The following is a 12,500-nucleotide window of genomic DNA, read 5'->3' on the forward strand; positions in this document are numbered from 1 at the left end:
GGGAAGGGTCATATGTTCCCGAAAATATTGATGTGTTTAAAGAGTGCGTGGACCAGAAGAGAGAGAGAAGAGAGAGAGAGAGAGAGAGAGAGAGGGGCAGAAAATGAGTAGGGTACCCGTGTCTTCTCTTCACCTTTGTATCTTCAATGCTAGATAATTTTTACCCTTAATTAACTGCAGGATTAATATACAAGTAGTTCTTACCTGAGAGAAAATAGAAGCCTCCAATCATCTCTTCTTTCTATGTTCATGCTCACTTTTTTTCTTTTTGCTATGAACGTTATCAAGGAAATACCGTAGCAGTGAATATGTTAAAGCAAGATAAGATGAACGATAGAAAATGACAGCAAGGTAAAATACAAAAGCTTCAGAAATAAATAAGAGTTGATATGGTGCATGGATACTTTGCTATTTATTCATCAGAGTCCACATACTTTCCTGCGTCCGTCATTCCCACTATTGATTCACCCCCGCTTATCATCCATCTCTGCATCCTCTCGGTTATTCAGTATTTTGTGCCAGCAGGAGCATCGTTGTTGTGTGGAACCTTAACCTCTTCAGTACCTGGACATATTTTCATATTTATTCTGTTTACTATTTGAGGAATTTATACAGCTTCAGATACTTAGGTAGGGATTGAAATAGTGAAGGCTCTGGCCATTAATCTTCTTATCTCCATAGAAGCTTCCTCATGTAAATAAAATCGTCTATTCACATCCAAAACTCAAGGTAAAAATGCGTCCCAGTACCGAAGTGGTTAATCTTAAATCAAGCCTCGTTCTCCTCCATTGGCTCTTATTTATAGCTAGAACTGAAAATCTTGTCAGTCCATCCGTCTCCGTCATAAGCTGACTTAATTATTTCATGTCAAGAATGTCAGTCAGTCAATCAATATATCAATTATTTAGCGTCTTACCACAATCTCGTTCGTACTTCTCAAATTTTCAGTCGGTCAGTCATTCATTCAGTCAGTCAACCTATTCATTCAGTCGATCAATTGATTGGCGTCATATCATACGTATCCTTGTCTCTCTAGTTCATAAATTCTTGTCAGGTAATTAATCAGTCAGTCAGTCAATCAGTTAATCAATCTCTCCCATTGATGTCATTATATAACCATTATTTTCCTGCTCAAAACTTTTTCAATCATTCAATCACTCAATCAATCCACTATTCATCTACATTTTGCACACTCTAAGGCATCTCTCCTGGTCACATTTTTCATTCACTCCATAATACACTGAAAGAAGAAGCCAATACTCGCCAAGTACTTCTGCGCGTGTACCTGGAAATTGACAAGGAACATGTGTGGTGTCTTGGTTAAATTCCTTGCTCAGTGAATACTTCTGGAAATAGAATCGTATAAATGTAAGTAATTCAGCTTGATTCATATGTATCCATTCTTGAGTTTTGTCTAAAAATAGGAAAGTAAATGGAGTATGAAGAGGAGGGAGTAGTAATATAATATAGAAAATGAGAATACATGAAATGTGTAAGTAGTAATATTTGTAATAACAACAACAACAACAACAATAATGATAATAATAATAGCAACAATAATATATATAATACATAATAATGATAACAACAATAACAATGCTAATAATAATGAACATGAGGATGATAAAGGAATACCAAAAAAATTATAATACAAAAAATAGTTAAGATGGAGAAAGAGGAAAAGGAGGAAGAGTAAGATAGAGGAGGATTAGGAGGAGGAAGAAGAAGGAAAACGAGAAAAAAGACATCATAGAATAAGAAAGATATCGAACAAACAAAAGCAACAATAACAACACCACCACTGACAACTAAAAGAAAATTAAGAAAACACAATACACTAACATTAGCAAAAAAAGTGAATAAAAAAAAGATAACGATGAAAAAGCATCACTATAACACTCCCATGCTTTAATATACCTTCACCTTATCAAGTATCACGTGTCCCTTAACAGCCAACTAAGCAAATAACTCTTCTTTTAATAGTTTTTTTTTTCTCTCTTTTTCTCCTCCCCTTAATTACTATTCAAGAAGTAATGGCATGTATACTTTTTTTCATTCTTGGCTTCAGTCCATTAGAAGCAATTAGTTGTAATGCTTAATGGATCACGTGACTGACCCTCCCTTGACTTTATGACCCGTGCACCTTTGACCTTTTGCCAACAGGAAATGCTAAATGTGTTATGGTGGATGTGTGATTAATATTTTTGTTGTGTGTGTGTGTGTGTGTGTGTGTGTGTGTGTGTGTGTGTGTGTGTGTGTGTGTGTGTGTGTGTGTGTGTGTGTGTGTGTGAGAGAGAGAGAGAGAGAGAGAGAGAGAGAGAGAGAGAGAGAGAGAGAGAGACACAGACAGAGAAAGAGACTTAATATTACTGCACCTGCTATTAACACACACACACACACACACACACACACACACACACACACACACACACACACACACACACACACACACACATGGTAACTGATATACGAGTTAATTTTACTTGTCTTCATGTGCATATCCATATAATATTTATGTTCGTGTGTGTGTGTGTGTGTGTGTGTGTGTTTATATTTTGTGGTGTTATATTATGGAATGAGCAACTCAATACATATTCATAAACATATTTTTATTTCTTTTACTTTATAACTTTTGTCCTTGAATATGTGGTTCGTAACTTTTTTTTTTCATACCACCCCTCTCCTTCTTTTCCCTAGTACCACCATCCTGTAAGTGAGCCCTCTCCCCTCCTTTCCCCTTCCCCTCTTCACCTTTACACATCCCTCAATGTATAATCTTCCTGTGGGCTGCGTGATGTGTTTGTAAGAGTGCGAATAAAAATGAGTGTGTGGTTGAGAGTGATGTATGCGAAACCATGTGTTGTGTTGTGAGATGTTGAGACAGAGAGAGAGAGAGAGAGAGAGAGAGAGAGAGAGAGAGAGAGAGAGAGAGAGAGAGAGAGAGAGAGACTTATTCTTCCAGCTTCATTCACCATTCCTGTTTTTGTGTGTTGTCTTTTTGTTTGTTTCTATATTTGTATTCTCGTTTATTTATCTATCTGTCTTTCCTTGTCTACATACCAAGCTATTTATATATGTTATTCATTTCTTGCGTTCCTATCTATGCCTGTATTAATGAATGCATGTATGTATGTATATATATATATATATATATATATATATATATATATATATATATATATATATATATATATATATATATATATATATATATATATATTCTGACTGATTGGTGTTCGTTTTTCGTGATTGTATAATGGTGTATACGTATGTGCAACTGTACCATATTGAAGTGTGTTCATAAAATAATCTCTCTCTCTCTCTCTCTCTCTCTCTCTCTCTCTCTCTCTCTCTCTCTCTCTCTCTCTCTCTCTCTCTCTCTCATTTTAAAAGGTTTTAGACTAGATTTGGTAGGCGATGTGTGTGTGTGTGTGTGTGTGTGTGTGTGTGTGTGTGTGTGTGTGTGTGTGTGTGTGTGTCTGTGTCTGTGTCTGAGTGTGTGTGTGTGTGTGTGTGTGTGTGTGTGTGTGTGTGTGTGTGTGTGTGTGTGTGTGTGTGTGTTTAATCATGAATTTCGTGTGCTGTATAAATGAAAGAGTTAAACTTCGTTGTAGAAGCAGAAGCAGTATGAGGGGGAGGAGTAGGAGGAGGATGAGGGAACAGGAGTGGTGGACAGCCTTAGCTTATGCCTGACTGGTCACGCCTCTCTCGGCCTGATGGACTGGCTGGCTCGCTAGTTAGTCGGGCGCGTCCCCCTCACTGCCTCTAATAACACGGCGGCGCTGCATTCCTTCGTGTCGATATGAGGCGTGTCCGTAATGCCGCCAGTGCAAGGGTGAACCTGTCTGCCTCGTGTCCTCATGCCACTCGTTCTACGTTGGGGGACTTGGGGAGGGTCACCTGGCACCTGGAACCTGGCACTCTCCCTCCCCACTCTCTCTTTCTCTCTCTTCCCCCCTAACCCCAAGCCACACCTGCTCGGCTCACACACCTAAATTATTTCATGATAAAAGTTGGTCGTGTCGATATTCGTGGCTGAGAGTGAGAGAGCGAGGGAAAAGAATACTCGGTGAATACCCGTGTGTGTAGCGTGAACTCTACCTGCCCTGCCCCCTTGTTGGGTAATGAGGTGTGTGTGTGTGTGTGTGTGTGTGTGTGTGTGTGTGTGTGTGTGTGTGTGTAAGCAGTTTTCATAGCTGTGTAATTTTCCTGCTTGTGTGCAACTGTCACCACTGTGGTTATGAAGTGGCAAGTATTTTTTTTTTTTTTTTTTTGTGTGTGTTGTGTGTCCTTTTCTCTCTCTCTCTTTTCCTCCTCGGCTCAAGCTCAGTCCTCCCAGTAGTAAAGTCCTGGTTTAAAATCCCTCCCCAAGGCCGAATGGTTTAGAATTATCTGGGTGCTTCCCATTAGCCGCGGCGCTGGCTGTGTGGCTTCGTGTCAAGGGCGCCATGCGGGCCGGCGCGGGCCTCCCTCAGGTGCCACTTTATATGCAGCATTTGCCCACGCCTGTGTAAAATATATCTCACGTTTGCACAGTAGCGCGGACAAAAAAATAAAGGACTCCATACATGTTATATATTTTGACGCCTCATATGAGTTTTCGAGTTGGAGATGTATGTTTAAGTTCATTTAGTGTTTATATATATATATATATATATATATATATATATATATATATATATATATATATATATATATATATATATATATCCTTCGTTGCACATTATTACTGGCGACGAAAAAAAGAGGCCATTCGTGTTAAATTTTTTTTCTTTTGAGTTATGAATATTGTACGTTTAAGTTTCATCATTCGTGTTTTTTACATAATCTACGCTTTTCTTCATTGACGCGAGCGAAAATAGATGAATAATTTGATAAATAAAAAATTCCTTTCATGTTATATATTTCAGTGTCCTTTATTCTTTGGTTATGCATGTAGAAGTTTTGTTAATTTGTATGCTTATGTGTAGAGTCATCAGTTTCATTTTTTCTTTTTCTGTGCAGGTATTGGCAGTCATTTTCATATACATTACTTGGTACGCAAGGCTTTTCAATTTTATTTTATGGCATTAATGGACAGTCTGATTATGACTCTTCCCTTATTTTTTTTTTTTTACCTAAAAATGTGCGATTCATTCTTATTTTTTTTTTTTTTTTTTTAGTGTTATATTTGCAATGTAATTCCTACGTATAATTTTTGTTTTAGTGTAACTTTTCCATGACCTACTTGTACCAGTATCATGTATTTGCACCAATAATCACGTGCAGGTTTTATATTTCACGGGCACCTGTAGACATGTAACTTGTTGTCGTTAGTCTGTGCCAGTGTGGTCTTGCCTTTCTAACGAGCAACGTAACGCAATGTAGTAATAACGTCTCGCATACGTTACCACGATTCTAGTCTTGTGGGCGCTCGTTGGTTATTGAAGGAGCGTGATTTTATATTTGGCGGCACGATCAGAAGCAGAGGTGTTCTTAGTATCATGACACGCGTACTCCTACTAGCACTTGTTACCATTCCATTCAATATCGCAAATTGTAAAGCACCTGGTATTTACGACTACCATAAAACTGGTGGCTTGACAAGCTTCTGTGTAAAGTTCATTCACAAATACTACCGTCATAAGCAAGCTCGCTGAACTGGACCTAACCTAACTTGATCTCTATCGCAGGGGGTTAATTTTTAGGAGGCAATATTACGTGTGGAATTTTCACTGGGATAAAGCAATGGCATTGGCAAGCATCTGTGTAAAGTCCATATACAAATTATTAACACACTCCGTAAATCTGACCTTACCTAATATATATATATATATATATATATATATATATATATATATATATATATATATATATATATATATATATATATATATATATATATATATATATATATATATATATATATATATATATATATATATATATATATATATATATATATATATATATATATATATATATATATATATATATATATATATATATATATATATATATATATATATATATGTTGTGTGGGGGATTGTTATTGGAGGAAATCTTATTTTTGACAGGAAAAAAATGATATGGCCGGAATATTTTGTATGAGTGGAGTGTTCATTAGGAAAACTGAATATGTATAGAAACTTACAATGATTGTTTCTCTCTTTGCAGACTGCGAGAAGATCAGGCTGCCGGAGAACCTGGAAAGCATCCCTCGGGCAGACCACATCCCCAGCCAACGTCACCGCTGGAACACCAATGAAGTAAGCTGAGTCTAATCCAGGCTGTCCAGTAATCAGGTGTTTTCCTTTCCCTTCAAGACCAGACAGCTCACGGCGCCTTCCTTTTCCTGCACCACTTCACCAACATTATTTCTGCGTTAGTTCAGTCGCGTGTATTTGCTTGACTTATCCTTGAAACTAAAGCTCATATTTTTAACGCTTAGAACTCTCAAAAGGACTGTTTTTAAGGTCCACAGACATGAAGAGTCGGACTTCCCAAGGTACTCGTATTTATATCCATTAATAATGATTAACTCTCGTTAAACTATCACTATGATAAAAAGTTTTGAATTTTTATTGAATTAGCATTGGCTTCATGAAAAAAAGCCCTAAACTCTTGTAAAACTCAAAATAGAACCATGAAAACACACTTCCACAATACCAGTAACTTACACTCGAACCTTTTGGAAGTGAACGAAATTGGGTGTGGAAACGTTTCGGGAGACAATACCAACTTTTTAACGTCCAGAGGTGAGAGAGGACTAACATCCCCACTCACCATTGTAAAACACTCACAGTTACTTGTGTCCATGTAGTAATGATGAAAGGGAGGAAAGGAAAGGAAAGGAAAGGTGAAGGAGGAGAGAGAAAGTGATGAATATGTGTCAATGAGGAAAAGCGAACCTCAGATCCTGCTGAATGAAAAGTACCCTTGCGAAGAAAACAAGGAAGATGACTGTACCAAAGAAAACGAAGACAATAACGATGAGTAAAAAAAAAGAAAAAAAAGAGAGAACGAAGTAGAGTTGTACAGTAAAAATCGCCTGAGAGAAAAAAAAGAAAAGAATAGAAACATATGATAGAAGAGAAGACGAGGAGGAGGAGGAGAAGGAGGAGGACAAAGGAGAGTAGTACAGCAAAAACGAAGGGAAATAAAAGAAAGAAGCACAGAAGCATGATGAGAGGAGCAGGGGGAAGAAACGGAGATGAAGGAGCGAATAAGGGGACGCGGTCTTTGATGAGGCAGCACAGGGAGAGACGGGTAAGAGGACGCAGGAGGGAGAGGAGAAGGAGAGGGAGGGGAGTATATAGGAGACAGTTTTGTGGAAGGAAATCTGACTCAGCCGTGTTTGTTGATGATGGTTCGTGTAGTGCTAGTGTCGTTGTGGTGGTGGTGATGGTGGATGTAGTTGTGATGGTGGTGGTGGTGGTGGTAGTTTACAATTTACGTTTCTTTTTTTCTGTTTAACCTTCTTTTTATTTCATCCAACTTCTCTCTCTTAATCTTGAGTCATTTTTTTTTTTTTTTTTTTTTTTTTTTTTTTTACATATATTTTACAAACAATTCTCTTATCTCTCTAGTTAAGGTTTCTCTTTTTTTTGCGGTATTTCTCGAATTCAGAGAGAGAGAGAGAGAGAGAGAGAGAGAGAGAGAGAATAATGTAACTGACTTGTGTACGTCTAGCTATATCAGTGCCCATCTATCTGTCTTTATCTATCTGCCTATTTGCCTGTCTCCATGTATATCTTTTTATCTATTTGTATATATCCTTTCTCTTGGCTATCTGTCTGTCTGCCTGTCTACCCATCCATATATGTGTACGTCAATTAGGCAATCAGAGTACGATGTCTCAACACGATTGGCAGGAGATGTTTGCCCGGTAATAGCCGATTGATGATGATTGTGTGTAATGGCGGGCGGGCGTGATGGCAAGGCCGGGTAAGGAACTAGCGGGTAACAACCAAGATTACTCGATTATACATTGACGAAATTAATGTTACCTTTCTACGGTCTGTGTCTCTCTGTCTGGGTCTCTCTCTCTCTCTGTCTGGGTGTCTCTCTCTCTCTCTCTCTCTCTCTCTCTCTCTCTCTCTCTCTCTCTCTCTCTCTCTCTCTCTCTCTCTCTCTCTCTCTCTCTCTCTCTCTCTCTCATCAATACTTTCCTTGTTCTTTATTCATTCCTCTTTCTCATCTTCGTGTTCCAAGTCTCCTTCGCCTGCACGTTCATTTGTTTGCGGCTAATGAAGGAGGAAGGTGTCAATTTACTGGTTTGGCTGAGGCGCCGTTGATGAGAGTGAGTCACCAATAGCCAGCACATAAAGAGGCGCAGTAATGCTACACGTTCTGGTATTCTCTTCCTGACATAGGTGGTCCACACACGCTAATTTTTAATATTATATTGAACACTGAAGCCAGACGTGTTATCACGCATGGGTGTCTTCAGCGCCGGAATAATTTCGCAAAACTTGAATGCCAAATTCTTTTCAACTTTATTCCTTCATCCCTCACTGTATGAAATTATATGATTGCTAATGCAGGGATTTTATGTATGTTGGGTATTTTCAGTGAAAAGGATTTTACTTTGGTTTCATTATCATTATTTTCTTTTCAACGTGGTTCAGATGGACAGGGCGAGAAACAGACAGTGTCGGAGGCCCGCATGGCCAGATCAAGGATTCATAGCATGGCGGTGGTTGGTTATCAAATTCCAAGCAGTCTCCACGGCGAAGTCTGAAGGAAAAGTTAACCTGTCTCCAGAAAATCCTGGAATTTGAAATGAGCGAGTTTTTTTTTTTATAATTTATTTAACTTTTTTCAGTAATATTTATTCCAACATGGATTTGCATTTGATCTAGAAAATTGTCAGTGGATGACATAATGTTTTATTGGTGTGCGGGGCTGACAGGGACCCCAGGGGCGGTGGGTGATGCGTGAGGCGGGCCAGGTAATGGAATGATAAGGTTTACAATCGTTGTTATATCACTTGTTTGTTGATAGCCCTGTAAATTTGGCCTGGAAAATGCGTAAAACACACACTGAAACATGAACTATAGCACAATGCAAACGAGTTACATGCAGATAACTATAACGGAACTCCTATTTATCTGTCAACGAGCAGTTATATATATATATATATATATATATATATATATATATATATATATATATATATATATATATATATATATATATATACACATATATTTGTATGAAACAATGGTAGCCTACCTGCTGCTTCTGTATAAATAAAAATTGAAAAGAACAACAGAATTGCGTTGGCAAAGTGCATATGATTTTCTTTTCTTCTTTGTCTAGTCATGGTTGTTGAATTGTTGCCGGCAGCAGCAGAAAGTTTTGCTTAGTGGCTCCCATTGTTCCTCGCACTGCCTCTTCAAAGACCCAAGGCAGCGGGACGGTGAGCATGGTGCAGGCGCGAGGCGGGCATGGCATGAAGGGCGGGCGTAGCTAGGACTTCCTGAGACATGGGTCTGTATGAGACAGGGATGGCTAGGACACACGCACACACATGTTGCTTTTTTACCTTTCTTTGTTGAAGTACTGTGTGTGTGTGTGTGTGTGTGTGTGTGTGTGTGTGTGTGTGTGTGTGTGTGTGTGTGTGTGTGTGTGTGTGTGTGTGTGTGTGTGTGTGTGTGCGTGCGTGCGCGCGCGAGCGCTCGAAATTTAGCCTTGTGCACCAATACCCATGGCACTAGAAACACCTTACACAGCAGCCGGCAGCCGGTAGCAGACAGTGCATAGGGGTGCGTGAGTGTGGCGTGATGGCGTGAGGCGGCGTTCACGTTCCTGTAATCGAAGACTGCTTTATGGTGATGTGCTGGCTGGCGGAAGGAGAACGCTGATGTAGCCTTCATGATGAGAATAATCTTTCACAGGAAGAAGATTAAATGCTGATGGAGATTTACGATATAAGGTGGTATTTCTGTTATCTCAAATTAATATGTTGAAATTATGCAGCGCTGAATTAGTGGAAGGCGAATGTTCATTATGCAGGCGTGGAAGTTCTCTATATTTTGCCTGGCGGTGCGTGTCCTCACAGTATGTGCCCATTTTCTGTCAGTGTGGTTATGTAAGTCTTTTTTTTATTAGTAGTTTATTTGAACTGTTACTCACATCGTCCATTCAGTCACCGAGCAAACGAGTATCTTGGTTCGTTATGGATAGGCACGCCTGAAGACACGCGGGGAAGGTGTGGCACGCTAGTATTTTACCTTTTCTTTTGTCATTGTTCGTTCTGGTTCCTCTTCTTGTTCTATTTATTCTACTTGTTCTTGCCTATGCTGTTGTTTAGTATTCTTGTTCTCGTTCTTCCTGTCGTCGTCGTCATTTTCCTCCATTTGCTCCTCCTATACTCTTCGTCTTCTTCCTCCTCTCCCCCTACTGCCACAACTCAAGGAAACTCTAACTTTATAAATATAAAATACCATTATTTGTACAATAGTGATACTAGATGTACTTCTGCTATATTGTATACTACACCGTCCTCACCCTATATAAAGTAGTAATTTTATTGACATACTAAACAATATAATGAATTCCCGTAGTGGATACTTCAAAGCAGGGGACCCTTCGTCTTCCTCGTAACACCTTGCATTAAAACTTCATCACTGTATTTATTTTACCGCAAGGTATTACCAACAATGTGGGAAGAGTTCATAAGCCAGAGAGTCAGTGGTGCCACACATGCGATGACTGACGAGGCCAACAAAAGGAAGGGAGAAAAAATATTAGAAAAGGAAAGCAAAGAAGAAAACGTGTGTGTGTGTGTGTGTGTGTGTGTGTGTGTGTGTGTGTGTGTCTTTGTTCTGCATATTTGGTATAAAAAAAAAATGAGAACACGAATGAATTGTCTGAAAAATTTGTGTGTGTGTGTTTGTGTGTGTGTCTGTGTGTGTGTGTGTGTGTGTGTGTGTGTGTGTGTGTGTGTGTGTGTGTGTGTGTGTGTGTGTGTGTGTGTGTGTGTGTGTGTGTGTGTGTGTGTGTGTGTGTGTGTGTGTGTGTGTGTGTGTGTGTGTGTGTGTGTGTGTGTCTTGGTCATAAGGCCGCGAAAACAGGCCTTCCATACCAACTAGAACACCATTTGTGAATATTATTTCCTTTTAAGAGGGGACGACTGCGTTCACAAAGGGAGAACAAAAAAAGTATGGATGTATTCTTTTTCTTTCTCTTTATGAACATCTTTTTGTGAGACTTAAAGATGTTTTCATCAGCTTATCTTCTTTTTTTCTTCTTGACATTTCAATTTTAGGAATAGAAAGACAATTTGACATGAATAATTTTGAGTAACAACACCACAACCAGTTATAATGATAATAATGATAGTAATAAAAATTATAATAATAATAATAATAATAAAAATAATAGTAATAATAATAATAATAATAATAATAATACCAACAATGAACTCCACCACCACCACCACCACCACCATCACAACAACAACAACAACAACAACATCAATAACAACAACAACAACAGCAGCAGCAACAGCAGCAGCAGCAAAATCAACAACTACACTCCGTAACACCAAATAATAAACGCAAATAACCTTGTGATTTATCCCCTCGTAATAAGATACCCGTGGGAGACAAGACGCCTCGCCAGTGTTCAGATTCAACATTTTCTTGACAAATGAGATTACTGACTAGCCTTGAAATCCGCCGCGCCTCTCACATAAAGTACCTGCTGGATACTAATTGCGCGCGCGCGAGAGAGAGAGAGAGAGAGAGAGAGAGAGAGAGAGAGAGAGAGAGAGAGAGAGAGAGAGAGAGAGTATTTGAGTATTATAGCAAGTTTTAATGGATAAGTGCATTTAGTGGTACTGCTTTCCTGTCTGTTAAATGAGGGAGTGAATGGACCCGCGTCGTATTTAGTTCATAATCATGAAGAGTAACGATGATGATGATGATAGCAATAATAATAATAATAATAATAATAATAATAATAATAATAATAATGATAATCGTAATAATAATATCAATAGTAATAATAATAGTCATAACAATCATAATAATAATAATAAATATAATAGTAATAATAATAATAATAATGATAATAATAATAATAATAATAGTAATAATAATAATAATAATAATAATAATAGTGATAACGACATAGAGAGAGAGAGAGAGAGAGAGAGAGAGAGAGAGAGAGAGAGAAAGAGAAAGAGAGAGAGATCCCTTTTCGGTATCTCTACACAATCTCTCTCTTCCCACCAATCTCTCAAGCCCTTGTGAAGAAAATAAGACGACAAGAGCGCCTACAAACAAAACGCAAGATATAACTCTCTAAAAACCGACGAAAAAGAAATATGTGAAAGAGAGCCAGGGAGCCAACCACAGCATGCCACGTCCACTCACCTGGCAATCAGTGCGAGCTTTTACCTTTGTGCCAATCAGGAAATCGGTCTGCGCTACCAAGGACGCCGAAGTGATAGCTTATCGAGGGGCGGAAGGAGCGAGGTGGAAGGAGGAAGGAATTGAATGTGTGTTAAG

At 38.6% G+C, this 12,500-nt stretch overlaps 1 protein-coding gene across 2 annotated transcripts in view; it reads left to right on the forward strand.

Moving 5' to 3' along the window:
- LOC123504990 (calmodulin-binding transcription activator 1-like) overlaps positions 1-12,500 on the forward strand; it is a 697,746-nt gene that overhangs the window by 583,874 nt on the left and 101,372 nt on the right. For both annotated transcript variants that reach the window (XM_045255981.1, XM_045255980.1), the window contains one exon: positions 6,157-6,248. In XM_045255981.1, coding sequence (XP_045111916.1) covers positions 6,157-6,248 — 92 coding nt within the window. The remainder of the gene's footprint in view (positions 1-6,156; positions 6,249-12,500) is intronic.

The sequence above is a fragment of the Portunus trituberculatus genome, chromosome 17 (assembly GCF_017591435.1).
Source record: "Portunus trituberculatus isolate SZX2019 chromosome 17, ASM1759143v1, whole genome shotgun sequence".
Classification (NCBI taxonomy): Eukaryota; Metazoa; Arthropoda; class Malacostraca; order Decapoda; family Portunidae; genus Portunus; species Portunus trituberculatus.